The sequence below is a fragment of the Haliotis rufescens genome, unplaced genomic scaffold, assembly GCF_023055435.1.
Source record: "Haliotis rufescens isolate VD_foot unplaced genomic scaffold, xgHalRufe1.0.p SCAF_17, whole genome shotgun sequence".
Classification (NCBI taxonomy): domain Eukaryota; kingdom Metazoa; phylum Mollusca; class Gastropoda; order Lepetellida; family Haliotidae; genus Haliotis; species Haliotis rufescens.
The window spans coordinates 1,983,139-2,005,320 of NW_025963857.1; the positions used below are offsets into that span (position 1 = coordinate 1,983,139).

General features: G+C 40.5%; 1 protein-coding gene across 2 annotated transcripts; it reads right to left on the bottom strand.

The window, feature by feature from the left end:
* Window positions 1–1,031: 1,031 nt before the first annotated feature.
* LOC124149354 (GMP reductase 2-like) lies at window positions 1,032–19,398 on the bottom strand. 2 transcript variants are annotated; one of them, XM_046520929.2, is made up of 7 exons: window positions 19,123–19,398; window positions 14,292–14,411; window positions 12,893–12,976; window positions 11,813–11,986; window positions 9,985–10,173; window positions 9,016–9,218; window positions 1,032–4,228 (listed from the first exon to the last, which is right to left on the bottom strand). In XM_046520929.2, the coding sequence occupies exons 1-7, from the start codon at window positions 19,207–19,209 to the stop codon at window positions 4,030–4,032; spliced, it is 1,056 nt and encodes a 351-aa protein (XP_046376885.1). In that variant the 5' UTR covers window positions 19,210–19,398; the 3' UTR covers window positions 1,032–4,029. The 2 variants fall into 2 exon arrangements, with proteins under 2 accessions (XP_046376885.1, XP_048253354.1); XM_048397397.1 differs by lacking the exon at window positions 19,123–19,398 and adding an exon at window positions 17,049–17,141.
* Window positions 19,399–22,182: the final 2,784 nt, after the last annotated feature.

The window sequence follows — 22,182 nt, forward strand, 5'->3', positions numbered from 1 at the left end:
GCTCACTAGAAATATGCCATTACCCCTTAAACATGTGAGGAAATAGTAAAATAACATTTAAGTTTTTGGTTAAATGTACATTTTTAAACGGCCTCCCTTATGAAGTCATGTTCCTGCTCCAAACTGTCTGTTCCTCAGAAACAAACACTCTCGTTTCTGTATTGTGTGGAGAAAGCTGGCACAGGAGTAGTCAAGGGGAGATAAGTGGTGTGGTCCACCTGCAGTGTTACTTTTTGAAGGGGGCTTTTGCAAAGCTTGTGAATAGATACTTACATTATTGCGATAGTTTCATACAGTGTTATATTATATTTTTGACAGTTGATGAGTTAATAAAAGCAATATAATGAAATTTCTGGCTTTTCTTTTCATGGGGATTGAGAACAGCTGGTCTCGTGTTCAGGGTCTTGTGATGACCGACTTCAGACCTCTAGGCCAGCATGCTTCTTGTTGTAGGTAAGGGCGGGCCGGCCATTCCAGTGATCTGGCCCAGGCTTATATGCAGGCTGCCGAGACACAGCCGGAACAGATCCGCCTCAGCATGTTTCAAATAAATCTGATATAAGTTACAAAAAAAGGGAAAATCTCTTTCGTGATAGCCGGTTGAGTTAAATATCTTCAGAGGGTCGAATCTTAAAATTCATAAATAAATGAAGACTGCCTTCAATCACAATGGGCTCTTTCATTTTCAAAGAACAATTTTTACCAAATTCAATAGAAATGATCAAAACCCGATTCATTTTAAACATTTAGAAATCAATCTTTCTCATAATACTTAACTTTACATTGTAAGTCATTTATAATTTAAAATTCATTATTCGTAATCAAAATGGGTTCGAGAAGGAAATGCTTTCATGGCGATGAAGTCACACATGAATTGTGATATGTGTGCAGAACATTGAAAAATGTCATGGTTAATCAAATTAATCAAACCCAAAACTAGTGGATCCGGACACAGCTAAGGGGCACAGAGAAATGCAGCAGCTTTGCCAACTGGGCCACCTGTGCCCATCATAAAGAGACAAACAACTCGGCAGCATTCAGGTTTTAATGCAAGTCCAACAGACAAAACAATACTAACACTCTCATAACAAACCAGTAACATGTTGCCGTGGAAACAGCCATCCACTATCATTCAAGGAAGTATATTCACACTTCATCCCTCCTTAGAAAGCTGTAATTTGATTGGCCAGAACGTTATCTGACAGTCTTTGCAGTGAACTAAATGGTCTTACGTGAATCACTTCTAAATGCCTTTCAAATTAAGACTTAGTCCTTATCTGGATATTTTCAGATGTATATCATGTCCACCGTCTCAACCGTTCTGAAACATTCAACGCATATGGCACTGTATACAGGGCTGGGCTGGGAATGCTGGAGAATGAACTCGTGGAACTTTCCTATACCTCTGGAACACAACAAAGGACATCAAGATCGAAACACTTGCTGGGTTTTCAAACCTCCGACTGTCATCCAAAATGTCCTCATGATATTTTTCAAATTTTATCAAGATAAAGAAGAATGTCCCAAGTTGACATGTGATGAATATATCCCTCTGTGTTTTGTCTTGGGCAAAATCACTGCTTTCTGATTCACATGCTCAACACTGTTAACTAACACCATAAATAGAAGTCTGTGAGATCCCTAGTGCCTCTTCATAATGATTTATCAGTCATTGTTAATTTGTGGAAATAATGACTGTATTAGCATGTGTTTATGAATCACTATCCAATAGTGATGATACCAGGTGTTTATGAATTGTTATCCAATAGTGATGATACCAAGTGTTTATGAATCGCTATCCAATAGTGATGATACCAAGTGTTTATGAATCACTATCCAATAGTGATGATACCAGGTGTTTATAAATCGCTATCCAATAGTGATGATACCAGGTGTTTACAAAACAACTTGCTACCACTTGTACTTGGGTACAAACCATTCAACATTAAAGAAGATTGAGGTTAGATATGTCAGAAAAAGGTTCCCAAAAATAATTACTCTATAATTATCACAACACAGGAGTCGCCTCTAAATGTGGAATAAAATGACCCCAAAAAATATATTTTACCCTCAGATTTTGCTTCCCTTGTTTATATACCCATACACCTAAAAATCTATCACAGTGAGTAGCTCTCTCCATATCCCATCATTTTTCACCATTTCAACACAATCTGAAGAGATAAAACAACAAATACACACCCAAAACACAAATACATATATATATCCAAACTGTAAGTTCGCAAGGTCAACGGCTAATGAACATTAAACAAAACGTCCCGCCCACTGTAGCAGTTGTAGAGCCCACAATAAACATGTATAGCTAACAGGAAGTAAAGGTTATACAATAGGATGAAACTCAAGACTACCAGTTGGGAGTGTCACCGGTCTACATCAACAAATACAAGTGTTCAGAAATCATCTTGGTTACTGTGCCATTAAAATGGTGTACAAAGTTTTCCAAAATGCATTAGCATTTTCAGATGTCTACAAAGCAACTACTTCTGGTTGCCCTGGGATTCCCAGCTGTCTACAGGATAACAGTCATCTTCTTATTCTTGGATCGTAATGCTGGGAAATGATCACAAAAATGCTGGGACTTCAATGAAGATGTCATCTGTGAAGACCCAGGTTAGAAATGGTCTTGTGCAACCCATGCTTGTAAGAGGCGACTAATGGGATCGGGTGGTCAGGCTTGCTGACTTGGTTGATGCATGTCATCAATCCCAATTGCATTGATCGATGCTCATGATATCAATCACTGGATTGTCAGGTCCAGACTTGATTATTTACACACACCCGTCATATAGCTGGAATATTGCTGAGTGCGGCGTTAAACAACAAACCAACCAACCAACCACAAGTTCCATCAGGCCATAACTGCTAAAAAGAGCTGTGGACTGACTAGCTGGCAAACACTACCCGAGTCTACCTGTGATTATCTTACAATTCGTCATATACTGGACATGCAAAAGCACCTGTCATCTTGTTGTCAGAACACATTAACACCATCAACAAAGCCACGAACATGACCACCTGATCGTTTCAGCATAGGTTGCGGAAACCAATTTTACCAGGGTAACCCAAAATATCCATGGGCTTCTCAAAAATGGCAACAGCATACATGACAAAGATGTTTCCTATACATGTTTTGATAAATATTTCAGCAGTCCTTCCATATCAAAGATTGAATACACAAAATATAAAGTAAACAAAATTTAGAAATTATCCCCAAATACGGAAATCTTTAGTTATGTGTGAGTTAATCAATAAAATGGTTATGGTTCATAAATGCTATAAAATGATTTTGGAGCCATGTTGAAGATGGTTTCTCGGACAAAGAAACAAAATATAAGCTCTAGTTAACATTCTTGTGTATATTAAGATGGTGGAAACATTGAGATAGAAACATAAAGATTGTATATGAATGAAAAGATTGATAATTGACATGGTTTGTTCTGGTCATAATACCTCAGTAATACTTGTGTACATTGAGATGCTCACCCAAGATTTCTTTCAACTTTGTTTCATTATTTGTTCATATTATGCTTCACCAAATACGTAAATTCACAGTTTAATAAATAATTCCCCAAACCTATTTTTGAGCTTGCCAGACAATTTAAATGTCATTTACAAAGAGTAAAGGTATTCATACAAACAAGTAAATGCTATCAAAAGGTGCCAAGCTTCCAGACAAGTCATCCAAACTATCTTCACTCCCCACACAGCCCTCTGACACATGGCACAGGACAATAAATTGTCACATGCCAGAATAGTCAAGGGAAGCAACCCATAACCAGCAAATATCAGTGGTCTCCCCTTGCCTACTACTGTAGATGTTAAAGGATGCAAAATATATTCACTTGTATAAGCACAGATATTACCATACATGAAATATAATCTAATTGTCCACTTAGCTTACAAAAACAAATAATTTAACCCAGAGATGGCTTGTTAGCAGCAATCAACACCACTATTGTGCCATGTTTTTAAACAAGGGGAGATCACTCTAAGCTGGATGGATTGAAGCAGCTAATGTTGGGTGGTAAAGGCTGTGAAGACTTCATTTATCTGTTGTGTACAGCGTATAAATGTTGTCCTGCGACTCAACTCCTTCAGCTTGGATGCCCCGACATATGTGCAGGTGGACCGGATACCCCCAAGAATGTCCTGAATTGTAGCTTCGACCTCTCCACGGTACTCGATCTCAACTGTCTTCCCTTCAGAGGCCCTGGAATAACAACAACAATATTCACTTCACTGTTCAATTCTTTAGGAATCCTCTGAACACTTAAGTGCAGATTTATGATTAGAATTGAAGTACATATCAGTGTATTAAATTCATGAAGTCAATGGAGTTGACAAACATTAATTTGAATGATAGTGTTGACCTTATACTGTTTTGAATGAAAACGAAAATACTGAAACATATGAAATATACCAGGAGACCACTAGCACACATACCAAGACACATCCAGCACATATACAGGAGACTTCTAGCACACATACCAGGAGACTTCTAGCACATATACCAGGAGACTTCTAGCACATATACCAGGAGACTTCTAGCACATATACCAGGAGACTTCTAGCACATATACCATTAGAGATCTAGCATATATACCAGGAGACATCTAGCACATATACCAGGAGACCTCTTGCACATATACCATGACACATCTAGCACATATACCAGGAAACTTCTAGCACATATACCAGGAGACTTCTAGCACATATACCAAAAAACATCTAGCACATATACCAGGAGACCTCTTGCACATATACCAAGAGACCTCTAGCTCATGTACCATGACACATCTAGCACACATACCAAGACACATCTAGCACATATACCATGATGCATCTAGCACATATACCAAGAGACCTCTAGCACATATACCATGACACATCTAGCACATATACCATGACACATCTAGCACATATACCATGACGCATCTAGCACAAATACCATGAGACCTCTTGCACATATACCATGATGCATCTAGCACATATACCATGACGCATCTAGCACAAATACCATGAGACCTCTTGCACAAATACCATGACACATCTAGCACATATACCATGAGACATCTAGCACATATATCATGACACATGTAGCACATATACCATGACATATCTAGCAGATATACCATGACACATCTAGCACATATACCAAGAGACCTCTAGCACATATACCATGACACATCTAGCACATATACCATGACAAATCTAGCACATATACTGAAGACCTCTCTCACATATACCATAAACATCTAGCACATATACCATGAGACATCTAGCACATATACCATGACACATCTAGCACATATACCATGAGACCTCTAGCATATATACTGAAGAGTTTTAGTACATATACCACAGAGCTCCAGATAACTTTTTTAGCAACTGAGTTTTAACTCAAAGGTTTCTATTTTAATTGGGTTATTACATTTTTCATTGGGTGACCAATATTTTTTCATTCATCTATTCATCACTCTTTTGGGGTTTTCCCAAAATGAGCTAACATTTTGAGATTTAAAAAAAAATGAAATAATGTTTTAGATGTATATAAGGGTTCTGACTAAATCTTGACTCGGAAAGTAAATTAGCTCGTAATTGTGTTTTGGATATTAGCTCCATTGTACGCATGCTGTTAAAGCTTCATTGGGTATTTACGCATGCTGTTTTTATACATTTGAGTTTTTCACTTAACATACTTAATGCATGGGTTTCTTTACACAAGCGAATTGAAAGTAATTGGGTTTTGAATATTTTTGGGGGGTATTTTACGCAAATCGTTGCTTATCTGTAGCTCTGCACCATAAGACCTCTAGTATATTGGACCCTTTAGTGCATATACCATGAGACCTTTAGTGGATATACCTGGGACCCTTTAGTGCATATACCATGAGACCTTTAGTGGATATACCTGGACCCTTTAGTGCATATACCATGAGACCTTTAGTGGATATACCTGGGGCCCTTTAGTGCATATACCATGAGACCTTTAGTGCATATACCTGGACCCTTTAGCACATATACCAGGAGACTTCTAGCACATATACCAGGAGACTTCTAGCACATATACCATTAGAGATCTAGCATATATACCAGGAGACATCTAGCACATATACCAGGAGACCTCTTGCACATATACCATGACACATCTAGCACATATACCAGGAAACTTCTAGCACATATACCAGGAGACTTCTAGCACATATACCAAAAAACATCTAGCACATATACCAGGAGACCTCTTGCACATATACCAAGAGACCTCTAGCTCATGTACCATGACACATCTAGCACACATACCAAGACACATCTAGCACATATACCATGACGCATCTAGCACATATACCAAGAGACCTCTAGCACATATACCATGACACATCTAGCACATATACCATGACACATCTAGCACATATACCATGACGCATCTAGCACAAATACCATGAGACCTCTTGCACATATACCATGATGCATCTAGCACATATACCATGACGCATCTAGCACAAATACCATGAGACCTCTTGCACAAATACCATGACACATCTAGCACATATACCATGAGACATCTAGCACATATATCATGACACATGTAGCACATATACCATGACATATCTAGCAGATATACCATGACACATCTAGCACATATACCAAGAGACCTCTAGCACATATACCATGACACATCTAGCACATATACCATGACAAATCTAGCACATATACTGAAGACCTCTCTCACATATACCATAAACATCTAGCACATATACCATGAGACATCTAGCACATATACCATGACACATCTAGCACATATACCATGAGACCTCTAGCATATATACTGAAGAGTTTTAGTACATATACCACAGAGCTCCAGATAACTTTTTTAGCAACTGAGTTTTAACTCAAAGGTTTCTATTTTAATTGGGTTATTACATTTTTCATTGGGTGACCAATATTTTTTCATTCATCTATTCATCACTCTTTTGGGGTTTTCCCAAAATGAGCTAACATTTTGAGATTTAAAAAAAAATGAAAGAATGTTTTAGATGTATATAAGGGTTCTGACTAAATCTTGACTCGGAAAGTAAATTAGCTCGTAATTGTGTTTTGGATATTAGCTCCATTGTACGCATGCTGTTAAAGCTTCATTGGGTATTTACGCATGCTGTTTTTATACATTTGAGTTTTTCACTTAACATACTTAATGCATGGGTTTCTTTACACAAGCGAATTGAAAGTAATTGGGTTTTGAATATTTTTGGGGGGTATTTTACGCAAATCGTTGCTTATCTGTAGCTCTGCACCATAAGACCTCTAGTATATTGGACCCTTTAGTGCATATACCATGAGACCTTTAGTGGATATACCTGGGACCCTTTAGTGCATATACCATGAGACCTTTAGTGGATATACCTGGACCCTTTAGTGCATATACCATGAGACCTTTAGTGGATATACCTGGGGCCCTTTAGTGCATATACCATGAGACCTTTAGTGCATATACCTGGACCCTTTAGCACATATACCATGAGACCTTTAGTGGATATACCTGGACCCTTTAGAACATATACCATGAGACCTTTAGTGGATATACCTGAGCCCATTAGCACATATACCATGAGACCTTTAGTGGATATACCTGGACCCTTTAGTGCATATACCATGAGACCTTTAGTGGATATACCTGAGCCCATTAGCACATATACCATGAGACCTTTAGTGGATATACCTGGGGCCCTTTAGTGCATATACCATGAGACCTTTAGTGGATATATCTGGAGCCCTTAAGTGCATATACCATGAGACCTTTAGTGGATATACCAGGACCCTTTAGCACATATACCATGAGACCTTTAGTGGATATACCTGGAGCCCTTAAGTGCATATACCATGAGACCTTTAGTGGATATACCTGAGCCCATAAGTGCATATACCATGGCCTTTAGTGGATATACCTGGACCCTTTAGCACATATACCATGAGACCTTTAGTGGATATACCTGGAGCCCTTAAGTGCATATACCATGAGACCTTTAGTGGATATACCTGGAGCCCTTAAGTGCATATACCATGAGACCTTTAGTGGATATACCTGAGCCCATAAGTGCATATACCATGGCATTTAGTGGATATACTTGGACCCTTTAGTGCACATACCATGGCCTTTAGTGGATATATCTGGACCCTTTAGTGCATATACCATGAGACCTTTAGTGGATATATCTGGACCCTTTAGTGAATATACCATGAGACCTTTAGTGGATATACCTGGAGCCCTTAAGTGCATATACCATGGCCTTTAGTGGATATACCTGGAGCCCTTAAGTGCATATACCATGAGACCTTTAGTGGATATACCTGAGCCCATAAGTGCATATACCATGGCATTTAGTGGATATACTTGGACCCTTTAGTGCACATACCATGGCCTTTAGTGGATATATCTGGACCCTTTAGTGCATATACCATGAGACCTTTAGTGGATATATCTGGACCCTTTAGTGAATATACCATGAGACCTTTAGTGGATATACCTGGAGCCCTTAAGTGCATATACCATGGCCTTTAGTGGATATACCTGAGCCCATTAGCACATATACCAGGAGACCTTTAGTGGATATACCTGAGCCCATTAGCACATATACCATGAGACCTTTAGTGGATATACCTGGGGCCCTTTAGTGCATATACCATGAGACCTCTAGTGGATATATCTGGAGCAGTTTAGTATATATACCATGACCTTTAGTGGATATACCTGGAGCCCTTAAGTGCATATACCATGACCTTTAGTAGATATATCTGGAGCCCTTTAGCACATATACCATGACCTTTAGTGGATATACCTTGAGCCCTTTAGCACATATACCATGACCTTTAGTGGATATACCTTGAGCCCTTTAGCACATATACCAGGAGACTCTATTGGCATATACCTCAAGCCCTCTAGCACATATACCTGGAGCCCCTTAGTGCCTATACCCATGGAGAGAACATGGAGAGACCTACCTGTACTCAGCGACCCCTCCAGAATGTTTCTTCATCGCAGTGGCTGAGCTCATCCCATAGAACAGTTTAATCTTCTTGCCATTCTTCTCGATCATTTCCCCTCCCGACTCGTTGTGTCCAGCCAGCATGCCCCCCAACATCACGTAGTCCGCACCTGCTCCGAACGCCTTCGCCACATCACCAGGACACGTGCAGCCCCCATCCTGTGGAGAAGAGGGGAGAGACGCACTGATCATCAACCAGGTGCATGTCTTTATGTCGTCGTTCAACCATGGCAAGAATTATACTTATAAAGGAACAAGTTAATCGACCAAAAAGGAATAGAACACAGGATATTTCTGTTTTCCTTTCAAGTAAAACAATTCAAATAAGAATTGAAAAAACTTACAGGATGTGCCTCTAGCTACTCTAAAAGATCTATTCTAACAAAATTGGGGTTGGAACCTATTGTCAATCATTCATATTAGGGTTTCTAGTCTTTAGATGTCTCGTGGGATGGTCGAGTAGCCTAGTGGTTTAAGCGTTCGCTCGTCACGCCGAAGACCCGGGTTCGATTCCCGACATGGGTACAATGTGTGAAGCCCATTTCTGGTGTCCCCCGCCGTGATATTGCTGGAATATTGCTAAAAGCGGCGTAAAACCATACTCACTCACTTTAGATGTCTCAGGCATATTCTCAAGTACTTGGTTGAAATCAACAAAAAACATGTACAGCAAATCCAGAAGGTACCATTTCGACTAAACTTGTCCCGGTTAACAAGTTTCCAGATGAACTTGTGGTACCTAGTAAGATCCAGCAGCTAATACTTAAGACTCAGTAGTAATTGTCGGGGATCCTGGGCTGACATGGGATGGACTTATGAGGATTTCACAAACATCACTGCATTGGAAAAGAAAGACATAAGCTAAATATCTTAAATCCAATATAAAAAAAAGAATAAACCCAGAGAAGCCTGTCTTGTTACTCACCGATATGATATGTCCCCCGAGGCCATGGGCGGCGTCGGCACATTCCATGACGGCACTGAGCTGTGGGTAGCCGACGCCAGTCTTCTTCCTGGTGGTGCACACGGAGCCGGGGCCAATCCCGACCTTGATGATGTCTGCCCCCGACAGGATCAGCTCCTCCACCATCTCCCCCGTCACCACGTTACCTGCCTGCAACAACAGACTCACATTACCTGGCTGTAATAACACTGACTCACATTACCTGACTGTATTAACACTGACTCACATTACCTGACTGTAATAACAGACTCACGTTACCTGGCTGTTATAACAGACTCACATTACCTGGCTGTAATAACAGACTCACATTACCTGGCTGTAATAACAAACTCACGTTACCTGCCTGTAACAACACCGACTCACATTAACTGCCCGTAACAACAAAGACTCACGTTAACTGCCTACAAGAACATGGACTCACATTAACTGCCTGTAACAACAAAGACTCACGTTACCTGCCTACAAGAACATGGACTCACATTAACTGCCTGTAACAACATGGACTCACATTACCTGCCTGTAACAACATGGACTCACATTACCTGCCTGTAACAACAAAGACTCACATTACCTGCCTGTAACAACATAGACTCACATTACCTGCCTGTAACAACATAGACTCACATTACCTGCCTGTAACAACATAGACTCACGTTACCTGCCTGTAACAACAAAGACTCACGTTACCTGCCTGTAACAACATAGACTCACATTACCTGCCTGTAACAACATAGACTCACGTTACCTGCCTGTAACAACAAAGACTCACATTACCTGCCTGTAACAACAAAGACTCACGTTAACTGCCTACAAGAACATGGACTCACATCACCTGCCTGCAACAACACTGACTCACATTACCTGGCTGTAACAACACTGACTCACATTACCTGCCTGTAACAACGCTGACTCACATTACCTGCCTGTAACAACATGGACTCACATTACTTGCCTGTAACAACAAAGACTCACATTACCTGCCTGTAACAACACTGACTCACGTTACCTGCCTGTCACAACACTGACTCACATTACCTGCCTGTAACAACAAAGACTCACATTACCTGCCTGTAACATCACTGACTCACGTTACCTGCCTGTCATAAGTTTGGATGACCTTCGAAATGTCCTTGTACATCTTTTTAATGACCATCCCAGAAAAGATATGCAAAATCATATTTATCATAAAATGTCCACTTTTTACACGACCCTCCCTAAAAATAGGCATTATTTTTTATGACCCTCCCCTTGAGACTGACATTTGTGGTGACCCTCCCCTGATTCAACTAAACCCTATTATGAATGACCAGTCCTCAAATAATACATGCCAAGCAAACCTGCATCCCGTACATTGGTGCAAAGTGCTGGGTGAACAGTCTCATCTTTGTTACCAAACTCATGAATGAAAACCCCCACCCGCCCTACATAAAATGAGCAGAGTGTAATTAATAGTGAGTGAGTGAGTTTGATTTTACGCTGCTTTTAGCAATATTCCAGCAATATCATGGCGGGGGACACCAGAAATGGGCTTCACACATTGTACCCATGTAGGGAATCGAACCCGGGTCTTCGGCGTGACGAGCGAACGCTTTAACCACTGGGCTACCCGACCGCCCCTGTAATTAAGACTTCCAAAAGTTCTCACTTCTAACCCAACATTAGACATTGGCACTAGTCCAAAAGTCTTTGCCAAACTGCCCAAAAGTTAAGGTATCATAAGGACTAGCAGAAATTTGTCCTTTATGTTATCATCAGTGGACTAAAAATGTTAGTTTCTACTGCTACTTACCATGATTGTCTTTTTGGGAAACTTCTTGCGGACATCCCTGACGAACTGCACAAAGTGTTCCGAGTAACCGTTAGCAACATCCAGACAGATGAACTTGATCTGTGGTGCCAGTTCCAGAATGTCACTTAGTTTCTGCATGTCCCCCTCAGCAATACCGGCGCTCACGGCAATGTGCTGCAGACAAACAAACTGCCGACTTGACAATCTTGGCACATCTCAGAGGTCCTTTATGAACCTTGTGTTACTTTCATAAACCTATACCTTTCAAGTCATACACATATCACACTCTACAGAATAATACTTGATACTTAATATTTTCACATCACGTGAGAAATACTTCACTTTGTCTGAAACATGAAACATGAGCTGAGACCTGTCTACAGACACTGTGGGACAGGGGTCAATTTAGCTACTGGCCCGTTGGCCCGGGGGCAGTTAAAAAGACAAAAGGCTTTCTGAAATATAAAGTAGATGGCCGTCTGGCTAGTCAAATTTCACCTCTTCTCTGTGTATGTTTATTTTTTCTAATTGGACACTGCTAACGATTCATGTAATTTTGATGAGAAAATATTTCAAAGGGGGGTTGAGGTTGTGTGAATGGTTAACTCATAGATCATCTCGGTAGGTTGACCCAACCGGCCGACATTTTGTAATGCTCTGTAAAACTACATCTTTATTTGCTAAAAAAAATCACAATGAGGCAAATGGAAGCTAAGATTTAGTCTCAGAGTGAGTGAGTGAGGATGGTTTTACGCCACTTTTAGCAATATTCCAGCAATATCATGGCGGGGCACACCAGAAATGGGCTTCACACATTGTACCCATGTTGGGAATAGAACCCGGGTCTTCGGCGTGACGAGTGAACGCTTTAACCACTAGGCTACCTGACCGCCCCTTTAATCTCACAGTGCAGGACATGACATTTTAGGGGTGAGAAGTTAAAAAAAATTCGGATCCCTCTGGGTAACGCAGTCGTAGACAAACATTTAGTTTTTGGCCAGTTAGTTTGGAGAAGGGCCAGTTACTTTTGAAAGCAGCAAGCCCTGCTGGCTCCTTACAAATTTGTGGGATATCACTGACCTCAAGTGTTTCGGTGTTGTTGTCCACAAACTCCTTCCAGGCTGCAGGCGAGTAGTGTTTGTGGATGGTAGTGAACATCTTGTGCTGGAACACAACAAATTAGTGTTGACCAGGGCAGCACTTCCGGACTGGTGGGCCACCCTGGACTCAGAGGTCACAGCCATCGGGTATCTACTCCCGGTATCATTCAAACTTGATAGTCTTCATTTAGTAATCAACATATTTTACTCCCTTGGGTTGACTGTTAGGTGAGGTGAGGTGAAATTGGGTTTAACGTCGCGTCCAAGATTATTGCACTTATATAGCGACGTGCATGCACGTGTATGTGTGTGTGTAGCTGCTTGTACTAGTCCGGACTGATGCCGATTTATAGTGCTAGCTCACTGAGATACCATGCTGCAGTTTAACATGAATACCCCACTCAGACACAGTATACTGACTCCGAGCTGACCAGTCCTTGTTTTAGCCCCTTAATGTCGAGCGCCAGACAGGGTAACAACAAGTACCATCTTTTAACGTCTTTTTGTATGACGCGGCCGGGGATCGAACCCCGGACCTTCCGCTCTCCGGGCGGATGCTCTACCACTAGACCACGGAGGCGGTCGTTGACTGTTAGGGAAATCATGAGTAGACATTTAGAGCATGTGTTGACAGAGAAACACATTGAGGATATGCAGTAGTCTTTCCACTTTTCATTTTTTGTGGTTCGATGGTCAGCAAGTTTTATTGAAGTGAGTGAGTGAATATGGTTTTACGCCGCTTTTAGCAATATTCCAGCAATATCATGGCGGGGGACACCAGAAATGGGCTTCATACATTGTACCCACGTCGGGAATCAAACCCGGGTCTTCGGCGTGACGAGCGAATGCTTTAACCACTAGGCTACCCGACTGTCCCAAGTTTTATCGGAATTAACAACAGTCCAAATATTACCTTTGCAAATGCCTTGGCAAGTTTTATCGAAGTGAGTGAGTGAATATGGTTTTACGCCGCTTTTAGCAATATTCCAGCAATATCATGGCGGGGGACACAAGAAATGGGCTTCATATATTGTACCCACGTCGGGAATCAAACCCGGGCCTTCGGCGTGACGAGCGAATGCTTTAACCACTAGGCTACCCGACTGTCCCAAGTTTTATCGGAATTAACAACAGTCCAAATATTACCTTTGCAAATGCCTTGGCAAGTTTTATCGAAGTGAGTGAGTGAATATGGTTTTACGCCGCTTTTAGCAATATTCCAGCAATATCATGGCGGGGGACACAAGAAATGGGCTTCATACATTGTACCCACGTCGGGAATCGAACCCGGGTCTTCAGCGTGACGAGCGAATGCTTTAACCACTAGGCTACCCGACCGCCCCAAGTTTTATCGGAATTGTGTACAGTCCAAATATTACCTTTGCAAATGCCTTGGCCATCTCGAAGGTGCCAACTGTGTCCATGTTGGCTGCCATGACAGGAATTCCGGTGTATGTGAGGCCGGAGTTGCGGAAGATGAACGACCTTGTGAGGTCAACCTGTAACCATGGTAACACAACATAGGTCAATGAGAGATCTAGTGGTTGACGGTGCGAGAACCCTACCATCTGTGTAACATATAGCCAGGTGAGTGAGTTAGTGAGTGAGTGAGTATGATTCTATGCCGCTTTTAGCAATATTCCAGCAATATCATGGTGGGGAACACAAGAAATGGGCTTCACACATTGTACCCCTGTGGGGGATCGAACCCAGACCTTCGGCATGGCTAGCAAATGCTTTAACTACTAGGCTACCCCACCGTCCCCAGGCCTACAGCAAACATCATTAAAAATTAACAAATCAGAATAAAAAAGTCACAAATTCATCATGTTCATGTTAATATATATAATAGGGATGTCACGGTTCACCAATATATCAATGCATCTATAATATTCTCGGGCGAGGAGATACTCAATCACACATACCTGTTGAAACACTTCAAACAGCAATGGAAAGACTTTGATGGCAAATGGTTCTGACCTACATTTTAGTGAACGATGTTGTCATTTCTAGTTAATGCTAAATGATTTTTTCCCCAGTTTGCCTGTCAGGGGCACTTTGATCAGAATCCGAGATAAATTCCTGCACGCATGCTTATCTAACATTGTGACCCCCTCGTACAGAAATCTTTTATTTATCAACAAACATAATTACAGATTGCCTTGCCCCAGTGCAAAAATGTTGCAAGTCACTTGTCTAGACTCAAGATTTACAAGTCCCGTGAAGCTGGAATATTGCTGAGTGCAGCGTTAAACAAAATAACAAAACAATTCCACGATTTACAAAACTAATTAACTGTGGACAGACAATCTGTAATTCATTGTAGTGTGTGGGTTATTGTCCAACTGCATAATGGATTGACCAGAGCTCCAGATAAGCTTTTGGTGTTGTGGGTATTTTACCCTTCCATTTTAAAATCATTGGGTATCAGTAATTCCATATGGGTATTCAAATTTCTGTTACCCACTAGTTTTTACACATGTGGGTATTTAAGTTAAATATTTAAAAACACTATTCATCTAGTCCCTACAAACTGGTGTTGTGTGGGTTCGAGAGCTTTATAGGACTCAAAAATACCACGATACTTCCACAAGAAAGTGTGATGGCAAATGATCATGATGTAACTGTCATCGTGGAGTTTGGCAAGGTTGACGGAATGCCCGTTTATAATTTCAAAATAACTTGCTGATTTGCTAATCGAATACGCAGTATTACTTCACAATATTTTGATGATACCCACAAGTTTTGTTTTTGTAGCGTATCTGTAACGTTCGTTGCGTATTTGATACGCTTGGATTTTATTTTACTGCGTATTTCTGCATTTCTGATGCGTATTTTACGCAGATACGCAGCTTATCTGGAGCTCTGATTGACACATTCACACAATGTGGTATTTACACAATGTTCTCATTGTTTAATGTTCATTTACTTCAAGTTCCACTATTGTGGAGTGAGTGAGTGAGTGAGTGAGTGAGAGAGGGTACATTATTCTCTAAATGTACAAGTTAAACCCATGTTCTCACTGTGAAGGGTTCACATAATCCATGATACAGTCAAGGACTACAAGCATCTCCAAGTTCATTTCTAACACTGCTTGATGACGATTGGGCAATTGGACACCCCACATTTCACTCTCTGTTTATAGCGATCTTTTTGATATCACCATGATATCTTTTGTACATGTTTACTATGTTACACACCGTTACACAAATATAACTGAATATTTCAATTTCATATTCACATCTTTGTCTTTCATGGAATTGGAAATAATGGAAATAGAATTAGTGCATCTTTGAGAAGTAAAACTTCTTGTTTCTGGCTGGTTTCAAAAACAAAACCACATTATCTTGTCAGACATGTTTGTACTGTTAACTTATCATTGTATGAAAAGAGCTTCCCATATATCATGTATATATAATTAGAAACACGACACCAACAATCAATAATAAATTTACATTAATTAATTTCCTGTTCAAGCCATGTGCTGCACATGGCCTAGTGTGTTTGTGTCATCCCAGCTGGTGGCCAGTGTCAGACAGGAGTCTCCAGTAGATGTAGGAAGGCTGCAGTTTAACCACATGTCTGGTGTAATATATCTGGGACTACAGCAAGTGTCAGACAGGAGTCTCCAGTAGATGTAGGAAGGCTGCAGTTTAACCACGTCTGGTGTAATATATCTGGGACTACAGCAAGTGTCAGACAGGAGTCTCCAGTAGATGTAGGAAGGCTGCAGTTTAACCACATGTCTGGTGTTATATATCTGGGACTTCAGCAAGTGTCAGATAGGAGTCTCCAGTAGATGTAGGAAGGCTGCAGCTTTAACCACATGTCTGGTGTAATATATCTGGGACTTCAGCCAATGTCAGATAGGAGTCTCCAGTAGATGTAGGAAGCCTGCAGTTTAACCACATGTCTAGTGTAATATATCTGGGACTACAGCCAGTGTCAGACAGGAGTCTCCAGTAGACGTAGGAAGCCTGCAGTTTAACCACATGTCTGGTGTAATATATCTGGGACTTCAGCAAGTGTCCGAAATAACTGCCTGCCTGCTGGCAGCTGGTAACTTTTTTGTCGGGCCCCATGACAATCTCTTCCACCTGCCCAATTGTCTGGCAGATAATCTTAAGACTACTTACGTATTCCGTTTGATCATAACTCCTCCTTGTTTAGATTACTTCAACAGAGGCAAATTGGCAATTGTTTCTCGCAATTTTTAAAAATTTAAAATGTCTGAATGCGGGAAGGTAACCTTGAAGATAGGCAGGCAACATTTATGGGTCACCTGCCTGACTGTGTTGTTGGGTTTTAAAATTATTTCAAGCACTGACTTCAGCCACTTGTCCATAGTCTGAGTCGAGTAAAACGTCTTTCAGTCGAGTAAGGTTTGCTGAAGACCATACATTGAGACTATTATCTACCGACAATGATGTCAAGAGACAGATGCAGCTGGTAGACTTGGGCTAGTTTCAACACAGACTGATATATTGACAGTCAAAATATACTTATTTCCACTACAACGTACAAGGCAATCTCCATTTTCATGATACCACTATCAACTGCACAATATCAAGTGATATCTGATTCTGAATAATTTAGTCAAATTATCCTATAAGCCACAAACCACTTTCAGTGTTTCAATATTTTGTTAATTAGACACAATTTCAGCTACCATCATGTCCTATTGGTTATGATGGTGGTGTTGTTTAGTTGTAGGTCATACATAACATGGTACTTGAAAAAGCTGAGAAAATATGCAGCTATTATGTGTCTGTGAGAGAGTGAGTTGGGCTTAACAGTATTTCAATTATATCATGGCGTGTCAGCTTCATGTGGGAGGAAAGCCTGAAGTGATGTGGTCTCAGACATTTACCACTTTTGTAAAACCCATGAGCAAGGGTATGGTGACAAACCTAGAATTTATTGAGAACTCATTTACTGGGCTAATTGCAAACATACTACACTAGGTCTTTCGATCTGGACCCAGTTGAATGAAACTAAAAGGATGCTTTATCATGTCATTAAACCTTCATTATATAATCTAGTCATACATTGTAGAAACCTGCTTAGAATTCTGAGTGGTCTCCCAGCGGTAATCAAATGGAAGTTAGACTATGATTTTGCTGACTGCTGCATTGATTACTGCCAAAAATATTTATTCAGAAGCACTTCTTTGCAAATCACTTGTTTCCCAATTTCAAATACTGATCCTTTTTTCATTAACATTGCTAAATAACATGCTGAGGTTCCAACATTATATACAGCAAGAGAGGCGAAAATCTTGATGAACAAATACGAAGGTATTGTAAAATTCAGAAACATCAACACACAGAACATTTGTTGCTACTCTGTGACAAACTGTAGCATCATGTCTACTGTGTCACAATGCTTGGACTTCCCATCTGTAGAACTTAAGTCAAAATAGTGGTGAGTACATTAGAAACATTGCTTCGTTTTGTCTAGGGATGTCATTTTGAAAACAAAAACGAATACAGGATATCTGCCTGCTTGACTTTATTATATCTCACTGAAGTGGAACAAGTATTAAGGTGAAATTTATGATTTTGGTAAATAAAGCAAAATATATGCAGATTACAACCAGTCTTCACTACTGATCCCTGAACATTCCTGAACGATCCTGAATGCGCCCGTTAAACATGTTAAACCTACTGAAAATATTAATTATGCTCAATCAATTCCACATCACCAATCACATAACGAAACAGTTTGCATTTGTTTGGTCATTACAGTGTCATTGTGTTTTGAACGTAGTATTAGAAAATATTGCAGGTATTGTTTCAATTTATATTGAACTAAATATATATAACTAAAACAATTTTCATATTTTATCATGACTTTCTACATGTTCTAGGTACTGTTGTTCGTCTTAGGGCCAGAGGAATGAGCTATTCTTGTCTGTCTGACAGTGATTAGGCTAACATTGAGCTCTACATCTTGGGTTATTTGCAACCACATTAGAATAGAAGGCTTTAGGTGTCATAGACTTCGTAAGCTTTCATAAAGAATCGAGATTTTAGTTTTCACCACAGGACTGCAAGGATATGTAAGTAAATTAATAACTAAGCAAAAAATGATGACACGGAAGGGCATAATATTGAGAAGTGACGATGAAACCTGCAAGCCCGATTCTCCATGACGAGACATGTACTGATATAATTAGCCTCATGTCACAAGAGTAGATCTGAAACTTACATCTGCGCGGCTCCTGATTGTGCTGCGCTTTGGACGCACTAGGACATCCTTGAAATCCAACTTGATATCATTGTCGATTCTCGGCATGTTGGAAAACGCTTGATCTGCTACTGGCTACTCTCTCCGGTCACTGACAAAGTCACTTGTTAGAGCGCGATCTCGCGTGGTCTATTAATTCTTCCTCTGCAAATTATTATATTCGTGCCATCTTACTGGACTCCTAACCTTGTCTTCCTGCTGTAATCCAATAGTATAAGCACTGTATGGATCTCTGGTGGCACTCCTCACAGCGATACCGAATCCCCTTCTACAAATCGGAGTATATCGATGTCGTCACGCGTTGGGATGGAGCTTGTAGACACGGGTTAACTTGCACCGAAATAGGGAATGGTGTGGGATTTCATTTTCAAAGGCAGATGATTTGCATGACATAATTATGATATTGTGTAACTTGATATAAAATTTTGCAAGATGTAATGTGATCTTTCTTTGGATTACTTTTTGAGATTGCTTATTGGATATATTTGGAAAACAGTCATTTTGTTGCAGTGAAAATGCCACATTTACCAACTGATATCGTCGGATCATATGTCTTCGGACGGCTATTTTTATCGCGAGTACTCCCGCTATAACGAGGATCGTGGCGTCAAATAGACATTGTAAATACTCAGATGATGGCTTGATGTTGAGATAAAGTTGTCTGTTATAATTAAGTCAGATGTTTTACGGTTGTTCTTGTGATTAGCGGAAAACAATGAATGTTTCTTAGCGTCCGAAAACCCATAACACGGGGTTATGTCAAATGTGTCCTAATTAAAACAGAGACCATATAGATCTACCGGTATATGGTCTCTGATTAAAATAACCTTTTTGATGTTTCTCCACATTTTAAGACATAATGTATTTAATAACTCTTCTTACACAATGGTGTTATGAATCACGAGTTGATATATCTAGCCTGTATATCCCCGTGTTATGGGTTTTCGGACGCTTAACCACATTCATATTTTTCTTTCTATTCACATGAACAACTGTTAAACATCTCATTCATTTTTAAAAGACAACTTTCTCTTAAAAACAAGCTATCATCTGAGTATTTACAATGTCTGTGTGATGCTACTCCCCCTTTATTGCACGAATAATCGTGATAAACATGGCTGTCTGAAAACGTATAATGTCCGAAGATCTATGAGCCGAAGATATATCGATATATCCGACGATATAGGTAATGCTTAAGTGACCAACTGCTCAACCTTTTCTAAGGACTAAACTAGTCAATATATAGTATTATCCCAATGTTATAGATTTTCGTCTGAGTATTTACAATGTCTGTTTGACGCCATATCCCTTGTTATGGATTGAGTAACCGCCATATGAAAACATATGATGTCCGAAAACCTATGATCTAACAATATATTGTTTGTTGAGTTATCTTTCACAATTTGGTGTGCTTCAGTCCTGAGTCTTACTGATAACTGACTTGGACTATGAGGTCCTCTTTTCCTTAGCATTGAAAATACACAAAACTGAGTATAGAGCAGTTCTTTAAGTGTCGCTTAGCAGTTGGTATTATGTAAATGGGAGAGAGTTCTATGAACATTGTTATCAAGCATGTGATGTGTTGTTTGATAACGGTGGTAGTATCTACACTGAAACATCACATTCATTGTACTAAAGAAGATGTATATCCATAGAACTCTCTCCCTTGTTGAGTTTTGAGCAGTCATTAAATATTTTACCCTTGAAGGTCAGTCACCAGAATACTGGTTGGTTGGTTTGTTTGTTGTTTAACGCCGCACTCAGCAATATTCCAGCTATATGACGGCAGTCTGTAAATAATTGAATCTGGACCAGACAATCCAGTGATTGACATCATGAGCATCGATCCACGCAATTGGGATCGATGACATGCATCAACCAAGTCAGCGAGCCTGACCACCCGATCCCGTTAGTCGCCTTTTACGGCAAGCATGGGTTGCTGAAGACCTATTCTAACCTGGATCTTCACGGGTCCCAGAATATTGGGGAACTATTGCAATCTAAATGAAACGTTTGTGAAGGATTACAGGTAATGTCTAGAAGGTGACATCCACTCTGGTTGCCCCACCACCAGTAACACACAAGAAAACATTAATGCCATTCCATCCACAACCTGGCACTGAACGATAGGTGCATTTCACTCTTTGTTGTTTGTTGTTTAACGCCACACTCAGCAATATTACACCTATATGGCGGCAATCTGTAAATAATTGAGTCTGGACCAGACAATCCAGTGATTGACATGAACATCAACCCACGCAATTGGGATCGATGACATGCATCAACCAAGTCAGCGAGCATGACCACCCAAACCCGTTAGTTGCCTCTTACGACAAGCAGTCACCTTTTCGGCATTACACTCAATGAGTTAGAGGTGAGTTGAAGTGAAATGGGGCTTAACGCCGCGTCCAAGATTATTGCAGTTCTATAGTGACGTGCATGCATGTGTGTGTGTGTGCATGCTTGTACTAGTCTGGAATGATGCCGATTTATAGTGCTAGCCCACTGAGACACCATGCTGCAGTTTATCATGAATACCCCACTCAGACACAGTATACTGACTCCGATACAGTCCTTGTTTTAGCCCCTTAATGCCGAGCCCCAGACAGGGTAACAACAAATGCCATCTTTTAACGTCTTTTGGTATGACACAGCCGGAGATTGAACCCTGGACCTTCAGCTGTCTGCGTGGACGCTCTACCACTAGACCACAGAGGCGGTCCAAGGAGTTGATGGAGACCACAGGACTCTTGTGTGGGTCAATAGAAACAATCCTTCATGAACATCTACATGTGTTAATTATTTTTGCCCAATGGGTTCCTGGAATGCTATCGGATGAAGTAAGGCTCCACCACCTCTAATGCCCTGTAAGAAATGTTCATTTTAGCAGGGTATGAAACTCCCAAAAATTTCAGCCAGACCACAGGACTGGCTAGCTGAAATACTTGCCAGCCCTGACCAAAACCTGCCTGCCCACTATAATCATATGTTTCTCAGGATAAGCTAACGGGGTTTCTTTTT